Source organism: Arvicanthis niloticus, chromosome 7, assembly GCF_011762505.2.
Source record: "Arvicanthis niloticus isolate mArvNil1 chromosome 7, mArvNil1.pat.X, whole genome shotgun sequence".
In the NCBI taxonomy this organism is placed as follows: domain Eukaryota; kingdom Metazoa; phylum Chordata; class Mammalia; order Rodentia; family Muridae; genus Arvicanthis; species Arvicanthis niloticus.
In genome coordinates, this window is record NC_047664.1 from 86,052,805 (window position 1) to 86,077,971 (window position 25,167).

At 36.7% G+C, this 25,167-nt stretch overlaps 1 protein-coding gene across 1 annotated transcript in view; it reads right to left on the bottom strand.

Annotated features, from left to right (window-relative positions):
* The window catches only part of LOC117712428 (transmembrane protease serine 11F-like), a 79,302-nt gene that overhangs the window by 1,451 nt on the left and 52,684 nt on the right, over positions 1-25,167 (bottom strand). The window contains exons 4-9 of the mRNA XM_076937714.1: positions 22,822-22,940; positions 10,494-10,561; positions 8,670-8,833; positions 5,792-5,830; positions 3,087-3,288; positions 156-249 (exon numbers count right to left, since the gene is read on the bottom strand). Of these exons, the coding sequence (XP_076793829.1) occupies positions 156-249; positions 3,087-3,288; positions 5,792-5,830; positions 8,670-8,833; positions 10,494-10,561; positions 22,822-22,940 (686 nt within the window). The remainder of the gene's footprint in view (positions 1-155; positions 250-3,086; positions 3,289-5,791; positions 5,831-8,669; positions 8,834-10,493; positions 10,562-22,821; positions 22,941-25,167) is intronic.

The following is a 25,167-nucleotide window of genomic DNA, read 5'->3' on the forward strand; positions in this document are numbered from 1 at the left end:
TATTCCTAGGAACTGAAGCAGTATTGTATAATTTTTTTTTTTGCCAAATTGTATTTGCTCTATCCTCTGTCTGCATGAAAAGAGTCAAACACACAGGCATTTGGAATTATATCATATTAATGTATTCTTCCGAGGCATTTTTAAAAACTACATACAGATATTATCTGTGTAGAAGTTTTTTTCATAGGAACACATGCTACAGTTTTCACTGAATGCTCAGAAGGACCAATAACCCTAGTATAATCCAAGCTGCAAATAAATACAATTGGTTTTTTTCCAGATATTATAAAGTAGAAAGCAAGACACAAACACAGAGAAGTATTCTCCCTGCTATCATTGTAGTGCATTATTTAAAGAGTTCATAACATGGAAAGTAAAATGGATGACCAATTGGTATCAGCCATCTGATGGCAGAACAGTGATAGGTTTGGGAGGTGGAGGGTCCTACATGTGTGAGGACAGATGGGAAGCAGTGAGGTTTCAGGTCAAAGCTATGGTGGATTAAATGTGAATAAGTAGTGAAATGAAAACAAATGAAATTTATTTTAAGAATTTTTTCAATGCCTGAATTTATGTGTAGGATATGTGAAAAATACACATATAACAGAATTGTACTTTCAAAGAATTAGGTAAATCTTTCAGCATGTGGTATGTCTTCAGCATTGTTTTTCTCTGGGTAGCCCTGGCTATTTTGGAACTTGATCTATAGACCAGACTGTCCTCATGCTCAGACGATCTGTCAGCTGCTACCCTCCCAAGTGCCAAGATTAAAGGCCTTGCCTTCTGGTATATTGCATGTGGAGCATAGGGGTTCATGGTCAGTGTTTTCTTCAATAGCTCTCAGATAATTTCTGAGATGATATTTGAGTTTAAGGTATCTCACTGAACCACAGAATTCATCTATTACTGGTTATTGACTTTCACATGGCAGCTGGGGTCCATAAAGTCATAACATTTTGTATGTGCAATACTTTGCAAACTGAGTCCCAGACCCTTCACCCATTATTTTTATGAAAGTATTTTCGTATCTCGAAAAATTAGTGAAACTACTCACCATCGTCTACAATAGACCCAAATCCTGGTGACAAAAACACTTGTTTTTGGCGGCAGTTTCATAGACGAGTCTGGGAAGGCAGACTCTCTGAACCACGTTTGAAAACTCGACGCGCGTGGTAAGCTGGAGCTAGAGCAATGTCGTTTTCATTGCTCTCTCTGTGGTACTCTTCATGGATGATAATCTTCCCAACGTTTCGTTTGACTAAGGGTGGCGTTATAGTTGTACCAAAGGTAGCAATCCATTTACTTGGGGTCTCTGTTTCTGCAGAAGATTTAAGGATAAAATTTTGTGACGGTTCACATTACCTTCTAAAGAAGAAGAAAAGAAGAAGAAGGAAAGAAGAGGAAGGAGGAGGGGAAGAAGGTTAAAATTATACATCTGTCCAATTTTTAACGTTATGCTCTTGAAAATTCATTATAGTGAGAGAAACTGACTGTAGGCAGCTCCATGAAAAGAAGGTTTCTGTTGCAACACAAATAAATGTAACATAATTAATTAATTAATAGCACTAGCATTTCCAAAATTTAAATTGACCTTGTGAGAAGTTCTTTGGGCTCATGTTCTTCTGTTTCAATGAATTGTGAAAAAAAAAAAAACTTTCTTTTAGGAAATCAACATATTAGTAGGCAAGTTCCTTTGCATAAAAACAACCATTCTGATTTGAAACTTACTTGTTCGTTCTTGTTTATTATGATCTTTGAGGCTAAGTGGAATGTGTCTGCTGTGCAGTTCCTCACATACTCAAAGCTGTTTACACCCATGCCCACACCCCTTCCTGACATTCAAGGGCTACGCTGCCCTTACTGGAAGCCCTTCGCTACAGTCTGCTCAGTCCTTTCTCTTACTAACTCTCCTTCACAGAAATGCTTTTTCTTTCCCAAGGTTATGTCACAAATTTCATACAGCCCAATTGTCTCTTGTCTGCCATAGTTCTCCAAAGAATTTTCCAATCCTTTGAGTTATTACATCATGAATGATTACATGTACACAGAAACCAGAAATTGTCCCAGCAAACTAGAATTACACAGCAGCGAAATCACAGAGGAGAGGTTAAAGATGAATTGCCTCATTTGTAAGTGATCACCACATTAGTGAATGATTTTTTAAGATCTTTTATTCGCCTGTGTGTTGACTATGTGTACATGAATACAAGTGTCAGTGGAGGCGAGAGGCATCTGATCCACTGGAGCTGAGGTTGCAGGCAGCTGTTCAACACTTAATATATGTGCTGGGAATGGAACCCGTGTCGTCTTTAAGTTAGAACCGTACAGCCCATGAGCGTTACATTCTATAGTTACTTGCTCGGAAGTCAGGACTTTCTTCCTTTCTTTCTTCTTTCTTTTCTCTCCTCTTTCTTTTTGTCTGTCTGTATGGTATTTTTTAAGAAGAAGTATTTTTTTTCAAAGTATCAGGTTTCAAGTAGTTTTTCAAAGTGCACTAGACTGGCCCAGGGATGACAGGTACACCCAAGATTAGGAAAAAATTCTTGCCTATTTAGCTGATTTAATTAAATTAATAATCTTATTTGTTTGCTCTAGAGAGTCTATGTATGTCCAGAGTTTTGAGAGCAACAACTGATAATATCAAGCTGAGAGGTCAGGTCTGCTATACACATGACCTGCTCCCCTCTATTCACCTCTGAGTCATGCGTACTCATGGGTTTCCGGATAATGCAATGAGAAAGGAGTGTCAAAAGAGATTTCTAAGCCTTTTTTCTTTGTAATCAAGTAGCAGTGGGTACTGATTGTGAGAAGCCATAGAGATCATTGTGGGGAGAACAGAGCCAAAGTGGCTAACTTTTCTCCTAAAGTGTGAAGAAGACAAGTATAATAGTCTTCGTAATGAATAAACTGTGATGTTATAGCAAGATAAACACTAGAATCACAATGATACAATCAAGCAGGTATGTAGAGGGCACAGGAGGGGCAAATCAGAGCACAAGCTGGTGAGATTGAGCTGTTCACTTGCAGTCAATCAATGGCAGGAGAGGATTAGGAAACACAAGTTCCCCAGAGCCCAGTGAACTTACTTCCAGAAGCAATGAGCTGCTGTGAGCAGCCATGTGTTGCTGATGAGCGTGGCTCCACACTGATGGCCAGCCCCTATGAGCTGTAGGGAAGCCTGCCATGGCCACTCCCCTTCTATAGCCGTCTCCCTCCCTTGGACAATTCGTTCAGTAGTAGAGGATGCTGGTAATGGGATGTTTGAAGATGACATTCTTATCCCACATCCTGACAAAGAAACACATAGTAGTCTATTCTCATGACAATAAGAGAAAGAATCAAGGTTTGTGTTTAGAGAATTTACTTAGAAAATTCTTTGCCTCAGCAACTCTTAACCTGTTCTTAGCATGCAGTGCCTGGTTTGAGATATATATATGGTATTGATTGCTCTGAGATTTGAAAGCAATATTTATCTTTATGCTTAGGCATTTAGTTTCTGTCTCTCTGCCTAAATCATATACAGCCTGGCATCTTGGCACATTTTGATAATCCTAGCATTTGAGATACCTATACAGGAATTTTGTCAGTCTGAGGCTACACAATAAATCTCTCCCAAGTAAACAATGTAGATGGATAATATGAACAAAACAATAATGAATGAATATAGAAGACTGGCAAAATGGAAACAGTTTTAGTTGGATGCATAATAGATTTGTAAGCTGAAAGGTGTGTTCATATAGACTGACTAAGTGTTCTTCAAAGGGAAGGTGGCCCTGGGCTTTTGTTTTCAAATGAAGATATGGTAACAGCATCCTTTGAGGAAAAGAGATGGGATACGGGCAAGCTCACAGATCAGAAATTAATGCAAACTCTGATAATCTTAAATTTTGCAAGTCTAAGTCGAAAAACAGGCTGACCAAACTGGTGTGCCTCATACCTACTCACGTATGGTTAGACTGGGGAAACATTCTGGGTAGAAGCTTGAATTCCGAATATGAAATATCTTTGTGGTAGTCTGCCTGTGCAGCATGTAAAGTTCAGAAAATAAGTTTTGTTTTGCTGTTAGCCATTCTAGAGCAATTTTGTCTTTCTCTTTACCAAAACATAGGTCATTATTGAACAACAAAATGTCTGGATATTCTATTATTTTACAGTATAGTTGTTAGCTAAGAAAGTCCAACCTTGGAGAGGGACACAAATTGCTATACATCCAAGTTAATGAGTACCAGAGAGGGATGTGGCATTAGGACATTCCACATCTAAGCTAAGAGTACCTTACTCTTCAGGGAGCCCAACTCTGAATATATGTCTTAATTTGTCCTTCATGTGACAAGAAGAAACTATTTATTATCTGTGATTTAGTTTTCTAATATAAATTATATTACTTTCATTTTATAAAATAAAAGAGTAGTTTAGAAAAAAGGTAGGAAGCTGACATTAGGGTAGTAATTAGGGTAGTAGGCAGGAATCTAAATCTTAGGCTAGAACAAGGAAAGTAGGCTTCAGACATGAAAATGACTTGGGCTAGAAAAGGGAAGTAGGCTCAGATATTTTGGTCATCCTGATAAGTACTTAGAAACAGTGATCATGGGACTTTGTCTATTGACTTGCTATTCTTTGACTACTTATGTTTATTGTCCTTGCTTGTTCCTTGACTATTTGCATCTAATTGTATTGCTAGTCCTTCAACCTAGAACTGACCTTAATACTTACATGTAATTAAAATGGTATAAAAACAAAAAAGAAGGAGGGGTGGTATATAGGGTTTCTAGAGAGGGGAAATGGGGAAAGGGGATGGCATCTGAAATGTAAATAAGTAAAATATCCAATTTTTAAAAGAAGAAGAAGCAGCAAGTAGAGAAAGCAGCAGCTTTGGTGAAGATTATCTCCTCCACTATATTTTCTCCCTGCAACCAAGAGAGAACTCTGAATTTGAGGACAAACATATAACCAAATCTTGGCTCATAGAATTGTTCTGAGGCATAGTCACAGAGGGGAACATCTCAGTGTCTACAGTTTGTGTTGGGAGTAGCAAAAGAGGGCTCTGATTAGGAATTGATTTTGAGTATCCTAGGACACTCAGAAGAACCCTAAAAGTAGGTCAGAGTTGATGGTGATCAGCTAAAATACAAAAATACATCTTTTTCCAAACAAATATTAGCTTGGAAAGTCATGATGATCTTTCAGACCAAAATTTAGCAAGAAATAAAGAGACCTTGAATATGCTATTTCCCCCTCTATTTATAACTAGACTTTAAAATTTTAAAAATTGGACTGGCAGGATGGCAAAAATATAAAAACAAAAACAAAACAAAAGAAAGAAAAAGAAAAATTATTATTCCCTGATATCAAATCTTTAATTGACTAAACTTCAAACCAACCTTTTAAAAGCCTTACATGTTTTCTCACAACATTGATGATAGGCACATATTTGCCTATAGAAACTCAAAATATTCTCAGGTGTAAAGTAAGAAGCAAACCTCAAAAACTTAAAAAGATAAAACCTTAAAAGTAACAAGAAAAGCTTCAACTTGGTCCTCTCTTGAAATATTAAAGATACTTTTTAAGCATATTAATACAGCATCTAGAATACTATGCTGTATATATAGGCTATGAAGAGCAAATCATATTGATATACATCTAATGTTAAGTATTAAAAATAAAAATGTAAAGATTAAGTATTTGATTTATGAAAGTATAAGAAGAAAGGAAAAATGTTTGTGATTTGTACTAATTATTTATGATTCTTATCCATTCTGTTTACTATGAAATAAACAATTTTGAAACTTACGACTATTGAGAAGATTTCTCATCTTTTTGCTGTCAATGGCTGTAATAAAGGAATAGAAGTTAGTTGACATGAAAACACAGTTCCTTTTCTGGGCTATTTTGCTCACATGATCATAAACAGCATCACTAACTATTTGAAGTTCTCATAATTCAGGAAGATATTCAAGTTTTATAGCCAAGTAATATATAACAATCCTCTGACTTGACCATTGGCTCAAATAATGGAAATTCATTTGAAAATGAACTCAGAGAATTTTATTTTATGGTTTTCTGTTATAAACAGGTAAAAAGATTAGGATTGAAGAATCAAGGAGAAATGTCCCAGTGGCTTCCTTTAGAGGGGTTAAAGCCAAAGTCTAAGAAGTAGCCTCCAACTTCTACCACAACTGGTGTTGCCACTCAGTGTAGTTTGGCCATATTCCCAATGGTTGTTGGTGGGGAAAGACCCTCAGGACCCACGTTTAAAGTCCTGGTCTAACAAGAATTAGATCTGCCCATGCACCTTGCTGACTTCACCCTAAGACCCTCTCTCATATTGAAGCACCCAGGAAGTTTGTGACTCAGCACTAAGAGAAGAGCAGGAAGCTCCTTCACATAAAACCTATGAAAAGACATTGTCCATTTGTCCATTATCCCACAGCTATGCACTGTAGAAAGGGAGCTGAAAACAAGGTAGTAATATAGTGTAAAGGTGACCTAGTATCATCAATCTTCTTCATCCCTTTGAGGAGCATTTTTTCCTTCCCCAGGCAGGGCCCTCTGGAAAGAAGGCCATGTGTTTAGAAGGGTTAGAAGATTCCTCTATGACCTGCTCTTACACAGAAAGGTGGATTGAGGTCAGACTCCGAGTACTTGCATCAGGAAAGAATTCTAGTTGCTATGGCTAGCCTTGGAGAAGCGAGAAAAGCAGGGTGAGAGAGGTGCAGAGAAAACTGTTTTTGAGGGTGTTTGTGTACTCTCCATGTCAAACATCATACTTTGAAGTACTCTGTTCTGTTGTACAAGTCCAAATAGAAACGTGAGCCCCAATCCCTACTAGAGATTTCCCAGAGTCATATTTTTTTAAATGAATGACTCTGTACAAGAGAAGAAAATATATGCAATTGAATATTTGTTATCAAGTATTAACTTAGAATATACTCATTTTGATGAAAATAACCTATATGATAAAAATGTCATTGCATATAACCAAGGCCAAACATTACTTCTCAAAACTGTAAGAAATTCTTTTACAGCTTTAACAATGCAGTAAACTTTGATGGTTAATATTTTACTTTAAGTATGTGATCATGACTTAGGATTAGCTACATTATTAATAATCAAGATTTTCTGAGACTTCTCTTTACAGAATGACAAGAATGTCCTATTTTCTTTTGTACCACAATGTAGTGACAATCAAAATAATATATAGTAAGTAATGTGATCATTATCTGTAACTACCTATGTAGTATATAGAAAAAATTCAACCTAAAAGATGTACATGAAAGATCTTCATCCCCTTTTCCTCTTTAACATGAAATCAAAAGTAGCTAAACTTAGAAATTCACGATATAAAGTCATATAGATGGAATGCCTGCCTGCATGCCTGAATGCTGAGATGCATAACACAGACCAAGGAACAGAAATAAAGGGAAAAGAGACAAATCCTGTTTTAAGTCAGTATTTTATGGGAAGCAGTATTTTACTTCCTAATTGCATTTGGCAGAAAACAGTAGAATCCCTCTTGACTTGGACTCTGACTAGCTCTGAGGTGCTTTTCATTTTAATGTCATAAACCATTTGAACTTCATTTTCTTCTACTCTGGGGAAAAATAAAGACTTTCCTGATATATTTTTCTCTTAGAAGTAACATAGAAATACTTTGAAGTTAAAAATATTTTGAAGTTATAAATAAGAGAACCTCTTTACAGTACATGTCTCTCTTATTTCAGAATCATTCTACATATACATGTTTGTTTCTTTGGTATGAATAGTAACTGTTTGGGCTATAGAAAGGTTCAGGGGTCAAGAGCACATTGTTCTTGCAGCGGACCTGGGGCTGGTTCTCAGCATCCACACCCACCTGTAATTTTATTCCCAAGAAATCAGATATTCTTTTCAAGCCTTCATTGACATCTGCACACATATGTGCATAACCTTGTACAGTCACACACACTCAGTTAAATGGGGAAAATCTTATATAAAAAAACAGTAACAACAACCTCTCCAAAATTAACCCAAAAAGATTCTGAGGTTCATAGTATTTCTGTTACAATTCTGGCTTTTAATTTTGCTGATTCATGTCTCAGAGCCTTGTTTAATGTCAACCTCCCCACCTGTAAAATGTTAAAAAAATAATACCTACCACATGATGTATTTTAAAATATATAATATATGGTAAAAAAAAATCATTGAAACTTCATCATAAGCTCTCAAAAGTATTAAAAAGGTGTAATTCTAAATTTTTACCTGATAGTGGATTTTTATTTTAGTTTTCTTTCAGGCTAGTCAATTGTTACTTGTGTGTGTGTGTGTGTGTGTGTGTGTGTGTGTGTGTGTGTGTTGTGTATGTATGTGGTGTGTGTGTGTGGTGTGTGTACACGTGCATGTACCATGTTCATACAAGAGCTCAAGGATGTCAAAGGAGGTGTTGGCTACATTGAAACTTGAGTTACAGATAATTGTGTGCTGTCATGTGGAAGCTAGGGACTATACCTGAGTCCTTCACAATAACAGTACATGTTCTTAACTACTGAGCCATCTCTCCAAGCCCACTTACAGAATTACTAGAGGTAAATTTCTAAATTAGAGGTTACATAAACCAGACTCTTATAATAAATGCAAAATATTGCAGTCAAAGAGAATAAGAAAAAAATGGCATACAACAACAAAAGACTTACGTGTGAGGCTAAATGATGGTTTATTTATAGTCAAAGGCAGCTGTTTGATCTTAAGACCTTGGTATAAAGTCCTTTCAATTTTCTTCTTGATTCGCTCGGCACTATCAGTGGATGGGTATCGAAACATGAGCACTATAAGAATGTTCACACCTTGTTCATCTGGACTGGAGCAAAACAGACAAATAATTCCATCTCTGTGGTCTCCACGGGTTTAGAGAAACAATGTGCATGATTGTTATGCACACAAGACTTAGCATTGTATCCAGATCAAGGCAACAGGATGGGATGCATGGTGATGAGTGTGGCAAGCAGTAGAGGAGGGAAAGCAACAGCCTAGCAATGTGAAGACTGTTCTCTACCTTTCCTTGGTTTCGAGAGTTTGATGAGGTGCTCATTAAATCATACTTCATGTTTAATTAAAAATTGCTTTGAAGGAATTTTAAACACAAATTGTTAGTGGAAGTCATTTACCCCAGTGGAAGTGTGGCAGAGGACGGGTGGCTACCACGCCCATTGTCCTTTGCCTCCTGAGCGTAGAACTGTACTCTAGCCTTTCTTGGGTTTACTTAGATGCTCTCACAAATTATGGATGGAGGGCCTGTGGGCAGAAATGATATCCCTTATGGACAAGGCTTGTGCTTCTCTTGTCTCAGGCAGAAAATAGATAGATCCTGTAGCAATGTAATACTAAAATGCCCACTAGCACCCACACTTTTGCCTTTACTTTGACCCTTTGAGTCTGTACTATAGAAATGAAATAAATTTATATTAAAACACTGATAATTGGTATTTGGTATTCAGGCAATAAACAAATCTTTAGAGGAAGTAGTTTTTTAAAGGTATATATAAGTGTGCAATTATTCAAATATATAAATTTATATCTTGAATTAAGGCTGGAAGTCTCTAGTACAATTTGGGAAGTGGATTTAATTAGAAAGTCAAAGAAAGAAAGAAGGGAGACAAAAGGGAAACATAGAAAAAGAATAGTTATCACCAAGGAAGAAGCAACCATATATATACTGTCTATCATATACCTGCCTATTGTCTGTTGGTATATCTATCTATCTATCTATCTATCTATCTATCTATCTATCTATCTATCTATCATCATCTCAGTATGGAATCTGGCCTTTAAAACATATATCAAAACATATAGGAGCTGGTGAGATGGCTTGCAGGTAAAGGTGCTTTCTGGCAAGCCGATGATCTGAGTTTGATCCCTAGAATCCACATGATGAAAGTAGAGAACTGGCTCCTACACATTGTCCTCTGACATCCACACAAACATGATGACATGATCATGATGACTGATGCACATGTCCAAACACACACAAACAAAATAAATGTACAAAAAGATAGGTTTAGTCTATGACAACTCCACATTTAATTTATGTATATTACACTCCACCAAAGTATTAAAGCAAAAAAACATTTTAAATAACAACAAAGACGTATTAGCACTAAAGAAAAACACTGCACAGGAAATGGATATAGACTTAAAGAGAAGAAGATGAAATGGCCTTACATTCTGTTCTACTGTGCTCCTTCTTTAAAAGGAGGGTTGATGTTTGTAGAACCATTTCATTTCCTCTCCTTCTTCTATAATTTCTCTTACCTACATCCGAGACCTCTGCTGTAAACTACTTTTTACTTTGCCATTGTGACTAAGAAATCATTAAAACAGTTAAATAGCATAATTCTTGTTGCTTAAGTTTTATGAAAACTCTTTGCTACAATGATTTTTCAAGATGGGTGAACACCCATGCCAATAAAATGTGCCATCTTAACAGTATTGGCTTGAAATTACAGATCAAGTCTACATACCTTATCTTGATAACATGGGACTTGATAAATCGACCCATTCCAGAAGAACGTCGAAATATCCTAGACATCTAATACAAAACAAATTTAAAACTGTTAGTCCTCAGAGACATATTATTCCATATGTACCAAGAGATATTTGGTGAAGATGAGGTTTTTGGTTGATTTTCACATGATGCAGTTTAGCTTTCCACAGTGTGAAGACTAAACCTGTGTTCGAATCTTTGTAGGACTGAACACCTTTTCCAAAGTGACCAAATTCCTTTGTAAAATGGGTGATTATGATAGCTGCCTCACAGAGTTGAATCTGGGGCTAGAAAGGTGGATCAGTGCTGAGAGCACTCTCATTGAAATTAGAAGAATAAGGATATGCCTTCCAGTATTCCTGAGATAACTCAAGCTTCTATTCCAGCTCTGAAGTAAAGAGGTATAGAAACAGGAAGATTAGTTGAGCTTGCTGCTTTAAACTAGCCCCTAAAGCAGGCACTCTGGGCTCAAAGAGAAACTTTGGCTCAAAGGAATGGGTAAAAAGTGATATATGATGTCACATTATGTGATGCCCCACTTCTGAAACTCACATATGGATGCAAAAAATAGATTTTATATATATATACACACACATATATATATATACACATATACATACATGTATATATGTATACGTGTATGTATATGTGTATATATATATGTGTACATATATGTGTGTATATATGTGTACATATATACACACATATACATATACATAAACTTTAAAAAATAAAAGCCTGGCAGACTGTTTGCTATATTCTCATAGCTTCTAGTCTACTACTGATTCCAGGTTTGTTGACTCTGTCAGTGCTTACTGTATCACTTGGCCATATGAATGACTATAACACCATGTCTAGGAAATCTGACACCTCATTCTAAGTCATCTCTCTGAGACATGCAAGGCTAAACATCTAATACTGGTAATCGGTGTCACCACACTTCACATCACAAGGATGACATTCCTCAATATTTCCAGCCTGAACCTGTGAAGGATTTGAGATGCTCAGGGAACTTATTTCCTAAAGAGTCCTGATTACCTAAAGGGAGTCATGCTGAAACTTACCACGGAAGAGCATTCGGAAAGCCAGAAGATACAGCTCTGTGACAAATAATTCTACTTATAAGCTTAGCTTTACCACACACTGCCCCAAATTACTATACTGTCTGGGAACAAGGAGCTCTGTGTTCCTGCTTTGTGTGGTAACTTCCTCTTCTTGACTTTCCAAACTAATACAACACTCAGAGGATTCTACCTTATAAATATCTAATGCATTTTGTTTGTTTTGACCTAGTCATCTCCTAACTACTTTATTAGGCTTGGACCAATGTCATCTCTCCGGAACTCCATGTTATAGAGACCTTCATGTTCCACAGTTCTCCCCCTCAATAAGAGCAGAAATGACATCTATAAATAGAAAATTGTGTATTTTACATTCTTGTTTTCAGACAGTATCTCCCTCAGAGTAAGCACTTTGATCTTTCTCCTTTGTTGGGCTCATCCTTACAATTTTTTTTTTTTATTAAAAAGGGACTGATGGACTGGAGAGATGGCTCAGAGGTTAAGAGCACTGATTCCTCTTCCAGAGGTCTTGAGTTCAATTCCCAGCAACCACATGGTAGCTCACATCCATCTGTAATGGGATCTGATGCCCTCTTCTGGTGTATCTGAAGACAGTTACAGTGTACTCACTCATGTGTATTAAAGTAAGTAAATACATAAATTTTTTAAAAACATAAAATAAAATTAAAAGGGACTAGACAGGTAGTTCAGTCATTAAAGGCTAGACTCACAACCAAAACACCAAAAATGTTTGCCCCATTTTGTATGGAATTATCCAAGATACAATTCAGTTAGTATAAAACTCAATGACACTAACAAGTTTATGAGCAAGAAAATTTAAAAGAAAACAAGATTAGCATTTTTATAGAAAAAAATGAACTAGTTTTTTGGAAGTCATTGTTGTGCTCATTTTTTTTCTGAAGATATTGAATTCTTACTGATATACTTCCATTGGGAACTCAATAATGTGATATCTAGTTCAAACTACTAATTCTATCCTTAAGTTTTTATGATCAAAACCTAATAATAACTTTACTAATGATTATTCTACCTAAAATGTAATATCTCAACAGATTATAAAATTATTCATTCACCTTAAAATAAGATCATAATTGCCTTTCTTAGCTTTAATCATAACACTAAAAAGCAAAACGTGCTTGCAGCAGTGCATGTGACTCTAAGTAGGCTGGTGGCTGCTCAGTCACTCTTGGGGCAAGACTGTGTTTTCAATCTTTTCTCCTCTGACAAGGAGCTACACAGAAACTAAGTTCTCAAGAAATATCAACTCTTCCTGGCTATACAAGCTGGAGAATTAATTCTCTTTGAAATCTTTCTATGAAAATAAGACAAGGTGAACAGGTATCTTTCTATTATAAGGGTGATTATGGACTAGAAGAGAGAGCATACACTGATAGAACAGTCCACACTGGGAAATCTTCCTGCTGACCCTAAGGAGTTTTTTTTCTCTGATATCCAAAATCCTGATTATTCAAATCATATGAGTAGTAGATATACATTGACTGTGCCAGGTGTCAGATTGTTCCATCTTCTCATGACTTAATTTTAATTTGATTCCATTATTTTCCATGAGTAGGCTTCCATTAATAATTGAGATTGTAAGTTCTTTGAAGGAAGGAACTGTAGTGACCTTGGTATCATTTATAGCTCTGTACAAGGTAGATGTGTGATTTAGTAATTACATGTTTATTAGAGGTTGCCTTTCTGGAGTTATGACTATCTTAATCAGCATTATAAAGGCAAAAAAGAAAAAGTAAAACAACTGCTTTTATATTGCTTTTAGACTCTTATAGGTTTCTTCTTCCCTTTCTATCACTAACTTATTAATTTCACAAATCATAAATTCCCTGTGTTTCATACACAATAGTAGATACTGGATAAACAACATTAAACAAAAACAGTGCTGACCTTGAACACTAAGTAGAGTTACATAGTTAAAAGAAAAACAGACGTTGATATCAAATGCCATTAATAAAGTAATATAGGATAGCAGCTAAAAAAAATGTAAGAGAGAAGGGTTCTCTGAGTATGTGATATTTGAAGATGAAGAGGAATAAACAAGGCAATGAAATAGTCTTTAATGTGGAAGAAACAGAATATGTAAAGAATCTGAAAGAAGTGAGGAAGGTAGGAGTGCAGAGATTAAAGTCGTTAGAGCATGTGAACATTTGGGAACTCTGTTGCAGAGCTTAGGTTTTATTTTAAGCATGTTTAGAAGCCATTAAGAAATTTTAAGCAGCCTTCCAGTCTGGGCCCAATCACTGAGAAGATCCTGGGCTGCATCTCTGCATCCAATCTCACAGAACTCAGAAGAGGCAGGCCTCCCAGGAGCTCTAACACAGACAGTATCTTAGGTGAGCAGACAGCAATGCCCACACCAAACAGGGAGTAACTTGGACCCACTAGGACCCAGGAAGTCACTCCTGGCCCGGATCACTGGTTCCTTCCTGTCTGCACCTGAGCACTGAGCAGACTTTGGGGCCCAGCTCTAACCCCAGTAGTAACACCCACACCACACAGTTCTGATACAACCAAGATAATAAGAAAGACAGGCTCCAGTCAGAGACAGAGCAGGTAGCACTAAGGAGATTCAGATGGTGAAAGGCAAGCACAAGAACATAAGCATCAGCAACCCAGGGTACTTAGCATAATTAGAACCTAGTTCTCCCACACTAGAAAGTCCTAAATTCACCATATCACTAGGAAAGCGAGACTCATGTTTAAAATCACTTTTAATGATGATGATAGAGGACTTTTAGAAGGACATAAATAACACTCTCAAAGAATTTGAGGAGAACACAGGTAAATAGGTAGAAGCCCTTAAAGAGGAAACACAAAAAATCCCTTAAAGAATTACAAGAGAACACAACGAAACAGGTGAAGGAATTGAACAAAACCATCCGGGACATAAAAATGGAAGTAGAAACAATAAAGAAATCACAAAGGGAGACTACCCTGGAGATAGAAAACTTATGAAAGAAATCAGAAGTCATAGATGCAAACATCACCAACCAAATACAAGAGATAGAAGAGATAATCTTGGGTGCAGAAGATACCATAGCATATATTGACACAACTGTCAAAGAGAACACAAAATGCAAAAAGTTATTAACACAAAATATCCAGAAATCCAGGACACAATGAAAAGACCAAACATAAGGATAATAGGTATAGATGAGAGTGAAGATTCCCAACTTAAAAGGCCAATAAATATCTTCAACAAAATTATAGAAGAAAACATCCCTAATCTAAAGAATGAGATGCCCATAAACACACAAGAAGCCTATAGAACGCCAAATAGACTAGACCAGAAAAGAAATACCTCCCATCACATAGTAATCAAAACACAAAGTGCACAAAACAAAGAAAGAATATTAAATGCAGTAAGGAAAAAAGGCCAACTAACATATAAAGGCAGGTCTATCAGAATTACACCAGACTTCTCACCAGATATTATAAAAGCTAGAAGATGCTGGACAGATGTCATACAGATCTGAAGAGAACACAAATGCTAGCCCAGGCAAAACTCTCAATTATCATAGATAGAGAAATCAAGATATTCCACAACAAAACCAAATTTACGCAATATCTTTCCACAACCCAGCATTGCAAAGTATAATAGCAGGAAAGCTCCAGTATGAGGAGGGAAATTATACCCTAGAAAGGCAAGAAAGTAATCCTCTTCCAACAAATCCAAAAGAAGATAGCCACACAAAGATAACTTCACCTCTAATAACAAAAATAACAAGAAGCAACAATCACTGTTCCTTAATATCTCTTAACATCAATGGACTCAATTCCCCAATTAAAAGACATAGGCTAATTGACTGAATATGTAAACAGGATCCAGCATTTTGCTGCATACAGGAAACCCACCTCAGTGACAAAGACAGACTTTACCTTAGAGTAAAAGGCTGGAAAACAATTTTTCAAGCAAATGGTCCTAAGAAACAAGCTGGAGTAGCCATTCTAAAATCTTTAGCCTGAGAACACAAAGGGAGGGACTCATGGCTCCACCTGTATAGGTAGTTGAGGGTGGCCTTGCCAGGCATCAGTGGAAGTAAAGGGCCTTGGTGCCTGTAAGCTTGGATTTCCTAGTGTTGGGGAATTTCAAGAGCAGGAAGGCAAGAATGGGAGGATGGTGGAAGCACACCCTCATAGCAACTCCCAGAATTATATGGATTAGATATGACAGAGGCAGGCCGCCAGAAGACTAGATTCCAGAATTCAAACAAAAAATTATCTTGATACTAAAATTTGTTTTGAGAATTATATATTGCAGAATACACAGCCTTGGTATATCTACTCATTAAGCAAGCTGAGCAAAACTGCTCGAACCTCTGATGTCCTGGAATTCCAGCTGGATGCAGTGAAGACACAGTGTCAGAGGCTTATCAATTTACCTTCCCCGTGCCCCTCTTCTAATATCTCAACGACCATAATCAGCTTGAAGAAATTAATGAAGAGTCAGTGCCCCTATTCCCTGGGCTTGGGGACTAAGGTGGTTAATATTGGTCTGTCTTTCTAGGGAAAAGTACTGATTTTGCTGGAACAGGGAGGATTAGCTAGGATTTCTTGCATAGCCATAACCTATTGGTAGAAATATATATAATTGTTATTAAGATGAAGTTATAATTTCATAAATGGTACAAAATTTACTTTGATTTCAAATTTAAGGTTTTCATTGGTACAAGATTCTCATTGGTATAAAAGTGAGATGAATATTGTTACTCTCATAGGCATTGTGCCTGTATAACACATTTAGGAATACAAAGCTTAGACCCAGTCCTTTTTCAACTTTTATAACTGATTTGAGATGGTTAGCCTGTGAGTTAAGGTACTATAGCAAACTCATCACTTTGAGTTTATTGTTAGGGTGCTTTCTATATTTTATTTAGAAGTAGCTGAGAGGAGTTAACAGACAACAGTCCAGATTACCTTACATGGATAGTTGGTTTTCAAAACATCAGAAGTCCACAGAATTGATGTTACAAACATTTCTGTATTAATGTTCATTTTGATTAGAGACCTGTCTGCTCCTGACAGCTTCCTGTCTTGGATTCTAAGAAGAAATTGAGCATCTTTGTGGTGAGACAGCCACTAGGCAAGAATTGCCTTTTTTCATCTACAGACAAATTACTGTCCAGAAAAGGACACACTTACGGAGTAGTCGACTGATTATATCTGCCAAGACAGAGTAATCAGCCCTTAATAATTCTGCATCACTAGGTCTGTCAGATGATCCTGGGCCAGAAGGCTAAATATCGGATGCTCCAACGTTTTGTAGTATAGGAACTGTCCAGGTATTCAGCGGTCTCTATAAATTGACTAAGTTTTAGAAGCTATGCTTTGTGCTTTTCATAATTTAAGTTAACTCAGTCATTCTGGATTTCTATTGGGTTGAAAACTTATAGTCTCATAGCCAATCCTGGCTATTTACTTTGAGAGAAACGATTTGAGAGGATGGTTTTTAGCTGACATTCATTCTAAAGCCAAGAAAAAAGCCAGGTTCAGAACTAAGTGTGTTAGTTAGGAGCGATGACAGAAGTTCTGATTAGTCAACAAAATGACAGACTGTGTATTAGATCTATCTTGTACCCTACTGACCTAAATTGGTATACTTATGTTCTAATTGTATTTTGAAAGATAAGTTTTATTTTAACAGGAAGGGTGATATGTAGGAGGAGCTAATGTGGGAGGAGTATGGAGGGGAAGAGGAGGAGTAAGGAGAGGAGGAGGAGAAGGAGAGGAGGAGCTGGGTGACAAGAAAAAGAAAGAGGGGGGAACATGGAGGTGGATACTCGCCCATCTCCGCCAGTCAAAGATATATCTAGGTTGGGTATTGGGTTATGGTTCTGATTGATATTGAGCATTACCAAGCTTATAAAGCCTTTGATTAATATTTTTAAAAATTGTCTAAAAGCAAAAAGGAGAAGGGGGCATAGGATAGGGGTTTTCTACAGAGGAGAAATGGGAAAGGCGATGGCATCTGAAATTTAAATAAAATATCCAATAAAAAATTTAAAAAGAAATTTTAAGCAAACAGATAAAATACTGGACTTTCAAAAGATTATTTTGATTTCTCTGTGGACATAAGAGGGATCCTGAGTGGAAGTAGTGATCAGTGAGTTGAATATAGAAGCTATTATTCCAGCTAAAATGGAAATGCTGGACTTGAGGTAGGAACATGACTTGTCATTAGAACAGGCATGTAGATAATAGACATGTAGGGACTCTTCCAATGAGGTGGACAGAGATATTCACTGAGAAGTCAGGGTTAGAGAACAGAGAAAGCAGTCTTCAAGAAGGGTACTTAAACTTGGAAATGCCTCTAAAAGATCAAAGTAGAAATATCAGGCAGTCTATTGAATGAGGGCAAAATTTTATCTATAGAGTTCAAGTAAAGCAAAACCTGTCTCCATGACTTACAAGATTGGCAGAGTTGTCTTTAATTACAAATTGATGAACCAATTAAGACTGCTTCTTCAAATGCCCATCTAAGATTGATAATGGGGAAAGGTCCGGCTGCTTCAGTTAGTAACTTAGGAAAATGAACAGAGCAGGCATTAGCTTTATCTTCCAAGAAAAGAAGAAATAAGGAAGGACAGATGCCCACAGACATAACCTAATCCCCCGGAATCAGCCATATCCATGACCAAGTGAGTATCTATTTTTCCCACTATTCTTCATTTTACTAATCTATATTTTTAATTTACACTTGTTTTATTCTATTTGGCCCTGACTGTGTGTTATATGCTAACAGAAGAGAAAATTACAAATAAACAGAAAAAGGAGAAGCAAAGACAGACTATCCCTCAGATTACTCACACATATTGACCAATGGAAATTTATTGTAATAGTTGCTTATCCAACAAATAATAATGTGTGTTTTCTTTAGAAGTTCTTTTTTTAATTGGATATTTTATTCATTTCAGATGTTATCTTCTTGCACCATTTCCCCCCACCTCAGCCCTGGAACCCCCTATCCTGTCCCCCCTCCACCTGCTTCTATGAGGATGTGTCTCACCCACCCCCCCACTCCCACCTCCCCGCCCTCAAATTCCCCCACACTCTGCATCCAGCCTTCATGAGACCAAGGATCTCCTCTCCCACCTATGCCCAACAAGGCCATCCTCCCCAACATATACAGCTGGAGCCATGGGTCCCCTCCTATGTGTTCCCAGGTTGGTGGTTTAGACCCTGGGAGCTCTGGTTGGTTGGTATTGTTGCTCTCCCCATGGGGCTGTAAACTTTTTCAGCTCCTTCAGCTCAACTCCTCCATTGGGAATCCCTTGATCAGATCAATGGTTAGCTGTGAGCATCTGCCTCTGAGTATATCAGACTCTGGCAGCCCTCTAAGGAGAGAGCTATATCAGGCTCCTGTCAGCATGCACTTCCTGACATCCACATCAGTGTCTACCTTCGGTGACTGCACATGGGATGGTTACCCAGTCTTCAGACTGCCCCTCCTTCAGTTTCTGTCCCACACTTTGTCTCCATATTTGCTCTCTTGAGTATTTTGTTACTCCTCCTAAGGACTGAAGCACCCACACTTGCTCTTCCGTCTTCATAAGCTTCATGAGGTCTGTGAGTTGAATCTTGGGCATTGCAAGCTTCTGGGCTATCCAATTATCAGTGAGTGAATACCATGTGCGTATTTTTGTGATTGGGTTACCTCACTCAGGATTGTATTTTCTAGTTCCATCCATTTACCTAAGAATTTCTCGAATTCATTGTTTTTAATAGCTGAGTAATACTCCATTGTGTAAATGTACCACATTTTTTGTATCCATTCCTCTGTTGAAGGACATCTGGGTTCTTTCCAGCTTCTGGCTATTATAAATAAGGCTGCTATGAACATAGTGGAGCATATGTCCTTGTTATGTGTTGGAACATCTTCTGGGTATATGCCCAGGAGTGGCATAGCTGGGTCCTCAGGTAATGCTAGAAAATTCTTAAGACAGGCTAGAGGGATTGCTCATCTGTTAAAGGCTAAAGCCCATAACCAAAAGTACAAGAAGGTTCTTAAGGGATTAGGGTTTTTTTTTCACATGATGATAGATTGTGATTTTTTAAATGATTGTAGATTGTGTTTTAAATAAATATTCATTTAACAATAAATTCATAATTGTATTAACTAAATTATACTTTGTGGGTAGGTGTACAAGTTTCTGTGGGAGCTGATTGATAGTCTCATACCTGCTCTTTCCCAAAGCCTTGTCCTTAGCTGACCTGGGAAACTTGACAGTGATGTCTGAGAGGTTAATCTTTGCCTTTCCCACACACCCCTGTTTGCTGTATGACGAACAGCCCAACCCTACTATGTCTGCACAGATTGTGCATCTCTGTGATGTAACCAAAGCTCCAGATCTTCAGGGCAAATCAAGCTGATCCTGAACTTTTGAAACCATATCTTTACTAAGATTCTTCCTATGTAAATTACTGCAGTCTCTGCTCTCTAAATAAAATTTTCTGGAATTATTAGTTTGAAAAATCATCTAATCAGAAAACACCAACTGGGGACCTCTAGTAACAGAATTTCCTTATTTTGACTCAATCTAGACAAGACAAAGTTTTCTGGAATCAGAGAATACACTCTAAGCATCTATTCTACCGTGTGTTCTTCCTGGAAATTCTGTTATCATATATTTCAAAGTTTGAGATGAGGTTTGGCTCTCAGAAAAACAGTCAATGCATTTCAGCAGAGAAAATGTAGTAATTATTTGTGTCTCAGTGATTTTACATTTCAAGTCTTATATCCTTAATGGAAAAAAATGAAAGGAACCCCCAGATAGTTCCTCAAGCTTTATTGTTTCAGAATATTAGATAAATAAATAACAAATAATAAATAAATAAGGGTTTTAGTGAATGTTGTTTTGGTAACGAGATTAGATAAAAATAAAATAAACAGCTTTAATTTAACTAATTAAATCAGCAATACTGGATGTGAAAAATTATTTTTTTAAAAAAATAATTACATTTCTCTCTTTCCTCCTTCTACATCATCTCATATGTCTCCCGTATTCTCCAACTCATGACCTCTGCTTTTTAATAATTGTTATTGTATGTATATGTATAATATAGTCATAAGTATAACATGTTCAGTCTACATAATGCTACCTGTGTGTATGTTTTCAGGATTGACCATGTACCATTAGACAAACAACTGATATGCTCTTCCCCGAGAAGGACTACCTCTCCCATCCCCCATTGGACAATCAACTGATATGTTCTTCTCTGAGCAGGACTGCCTCTCCCATCCCCAGCTTTCTATGGTTGGTTTATTTTCATCTGTCTTAACTCTGCCACAAACAACAGAGGATTATACAAGTGGCCAAAAAGAGTATTCTGTGGTAAACCCGATCACTGTGTGGCTCTAAAATTTTAGGTAGTTTAGGTAGCATTTAGGACAGAGAAATATGCTAATAACAGTGACTAACTTTAATATTTCTATTGAGAACTATGATATAAGACAGTAACATAGTCATAAATTATACATATATATATTAATAATGCTTTATTTGCCACATTTCTTGGCCACTAATGAAACATAACATACTATCCATGAACATTATCTGACAAAATCCTAGAGAATAGGATTCTATAAATATTCATTAAACAGATAAAAAAATTAACTTATAAATTTATTGACTGGAAAGAAAGATGAACAAATAACTCATAAGCTATACTTTTTATTATTATCTCAAGTATCTTAGAGTGGAAAAGATCTTTCAGCAACTAAAAAGATGCAGCCCACAGAAAAGAAAAATAAAAGAGAAAGCACTAAAACTGAAAGAATGTGCAATATTTTCAACATTTCTGCAAAGCTCTGTGGTTTCTTGTGTTAATTAAAACTAAAAAGTTATCATCATCTTTATGAATACTGCAACAGGAAACCCTCACTTGCTGTGTTTAAGTCTTTAATGTGCAAATGCTTTAATTCTATTTGCTGTCCTTTGAGAAAGCAGAATGAGGAATTAGAAAGAAAAGAGCAGATAAAATATTCAAAGACATAGAAGTAGTATTAAGGAAGGATTGACTTCTAAGAGCTAGGAATCGTGAAAAGGTAAATGTAGACTAAATCTTAACAAATGGGTTTGGGTTCAAGGTGAAAGACTTCTCTCTAAAGACTGCTCTAACATCACGTGAGATATAAGAGTGAGGACAAACCTGAACACTGACAAAAAGTAGGACAGATTTCATTAATAGAAGAGAGATTCAATTCCTTCCTTCCTTCCTTCCTTCCTTCCTTCCTTCCTTCCTTCCTTCCTTCCTTCCTTCTTTCCTTTCTTCCTCCTCCTCCTCCTCCTCCTCCTCCTCCTCCTCCTCCTCCTCCTCCTCCTCCTCCTCCTCCTCCTTCTTCTCTCTCTCTCTCTCTCTCTCTCTCTCTCTCTCTCTCTCTCTCTCTCTCTCTTTCTTTCTTTCTTTCTTTCTTTCTTTTGGCTTTTAAAACCATTAAAGAAAAATTCTATTGCTTTAAACCCACTAGCTTTGTGGTAATTTTTATGAGAGTCCTAGAAATCTAGTGTAACAAGGACAAACACTCACTGTTTAGTTATATAGTAGTACAGCAGATGCTACTGACAGAGTGAACAGTACTTGAGCGACAGAAGAGGCCACACACCTCAGTCAATGTGTTCAAACTTGAACTGAGATGGAGGTGGCCTGACAGATGAGCATGGGATGGACCACTGTCCATTGTGGTGCTAAGAACACTGCCTTTTATAGCAGAGAGGAAGTGAATTTAATTCCTAAATTCAAACAGACATGGGAGTCAATTCCACATACTATATAGTTTAAATACAAAAAGCAAAAGCAGAGTTTTAAAGGTCAATTATATAGAACTGAAAGTGATTTCTCATTTAAGCACAAAAGGTACTGGTACGAAAACACTGATATCAACAACATTTTAAAGTTTAGATCACCTGTCCATATGAATATAGTATAACAATAATTAAAAGCAAGGAACAGATGGAAAAGATTATTTTCAATGCATATTATTGATACAGGTTTGTATATAAATGTGCAAAATCATGAATGAACATAAATGGAAAAGAAATACACACAGCAGATAACTATTGGAAAAGTTAATAAACAGGGAAATGGGAATTAAATCTTCAATGAGATACAGACTGCCAGCATAGCAAATTTGAGTAGCCGAATTGCTACGTTTTTGAGACGGTTGTAAGACAGTTGTAAATCGACATTTCCTACTGAGCTGCTTACCATTCTCTCTATCTGGTGACTTCTTTCTATAAACTCTCTTGATGATCTGATTCCATAACTTTCTTTGTATTTGATGTTTGTGACTTGAAAAGAGGCGAGGTAATAAAACGACTTGTCATCTGTAAAGCAAGAATGGAAGATCCTTGGGTTACTAGGTTCGTTGCTCCAATCATTGCTAAATCTGCTTCTACCTAGAAAAAAGTTACTGTACCACTAAACAAGAAGTCCGTTATATAATTCCATACTGCAGCCAGCCAAAGAGAAAATTCAGTTCCCAAAGAGCACTGACTGGTACTCCTCTTGTAGATGCATATCATAACTTTTCTACAGTTAAACTTGAAATATATAATGAAAAATCAATATCAAATGAAGTCACAAAAGTCATATGTTCTCTTCCCTCTCAACCTCTATCATAAGTTTATCACACACTGGGTTTGGATGACATAATTACCCAAGTTTTTAAAAATGTATCTTCTTCATAAATCCCACTACCAACAGTGATCGAGTTTATGCACATGTCATTGAAAGCAAAATCTACAACTTTCTTATGAGTATTGCTTCCTCTTCTCCCATTTTCCTCAAATATATTTTCTAAATATATATATATATATTGCCTAGAGCTGTCTTTAAGACAAATTTGGCAATATCACTTGCCCATCTGAAGCTTTTTCATTTTTCCATTACAATGGGAAGTAGTCCCAACTCTTTTCTTTTGACATATCACATCCTTTCTTTCATGGAACCTGCCTTCATACTTGTTTTCTCTCTCTCTCTCTCTCTCTCTCTCTCTCTCTCTCTCTCTCTCTCTCTCTCTCTTATTCTCGCTCTCTCTTGTTCTCTCTCTCTCTTGTTCTCTCTCTCTCTTCCCTCCCTCCTTCTCTCTCCTTTCTTTCTTTCTTTCTTTCCTTTTTTCTTAATTTTTCTCTTAAATACTACATCCTGACTGAACTTTCCTTTCACTCTTACTGTCTCAAGCCACCCCCCTTCACTCCTCTTTTCCCTTCAGAAAAGGACAGGCCTCCCAAGGATATCAACCAAACATAGAATGTCAATGTGCCATAAGACTAGATACCTCCCCCATATGAGGACAGACATCTGGAAAAGGAGAAGAAAGAGAAAAAAAAAGTCCCAAAAGCAGGTAAGAGAGTCATGGGCAGCCTTTATCTTCTTTTCTACACACTTAGGGATTTGTGTAGACATGATATCAAAGCAAAACTGTTTGTGTTTTTCTATATTGCATATCCTGCTCAAGATTTTAATTCTACCATTACTTACTCTGAAGGTCTCCTCATAAGTTTTTTGCTGCTTTCATCCTATCCTTGACATTTTCTCTTTTCGAAATGATATTTGGAGTATCCATGCTGAGCTAGCAATCTGTGCTCTACTTTGAAGAGCTCACGGTAGGCTATACTAAAGATTTATGGGTTTTGTATTTGCTCGTTTGTTTTTTAGACACAGTATCTCTACTTAGCGCTGGCTATCTTGGAACTCACTATGAAGATGAGGCTGCCCTCAAACTCAAAGAGATCTACCTACCTATCTCTGCTTCTGCCTCCCAAATTCTGGGGTTAAAGTTATACACCATCATTCCTGGTTAACATTTTGTTTCTTAAAAGTAAAGTTTAGTTAATCAAAATTAAACGTTGAAAAAAAATGCACCAACAATGATTTTATACCTAAGTAATCTATGCTCCATTCTAATTGCATTTCTGGTCTTACTTTTAAGATATTTCTTATTCTTGGTTATTTATTTATCTTATTCTTGTTTATTTTTTATTAATGGATGAGCAGATGAATGAATCAGTGCTTATCAAGTGTTGAACAGACAAGTTCTAATCAGTCTCCTGTACACAGAGTGTCTTAATGAATCCACGCTGTATATGCATGTCTATCTTCACCAGATTTCATAGCTGAGTTCATTTATAACATGCTTTATTATTTACTTAAATGACAGCTATTTTTTCAGTGATGTCTATATCTATAACATTTCAATACATTTTTAATATATTATAATCTCAAAAATTAAAAAGAAGTAATTTTAAAAATCAAAAATAATGTAAAATCTTTAGTCATAAATTATTATTATTTTATAATCTTGCTGATACAAATATTCCATATTATATCTATGTTAGGAGCCATTCTGCGTTTGCTGAAGTAGCTATACGCTCGCCATTATAAGATGGTGCTGGCTTTCTGTTCCTGGTTCTTCTTGGCCTTGGTGTCTGCAGCTGTGCGCACACGTAGGCGCGAATTCTCCCGCTGATAGTACTATCAGTGGATATGTAAATGAGACCCCAGTCTGTAAGCCAATGAGGACAGATCATGTCTCTTTGATAGTATATAAGT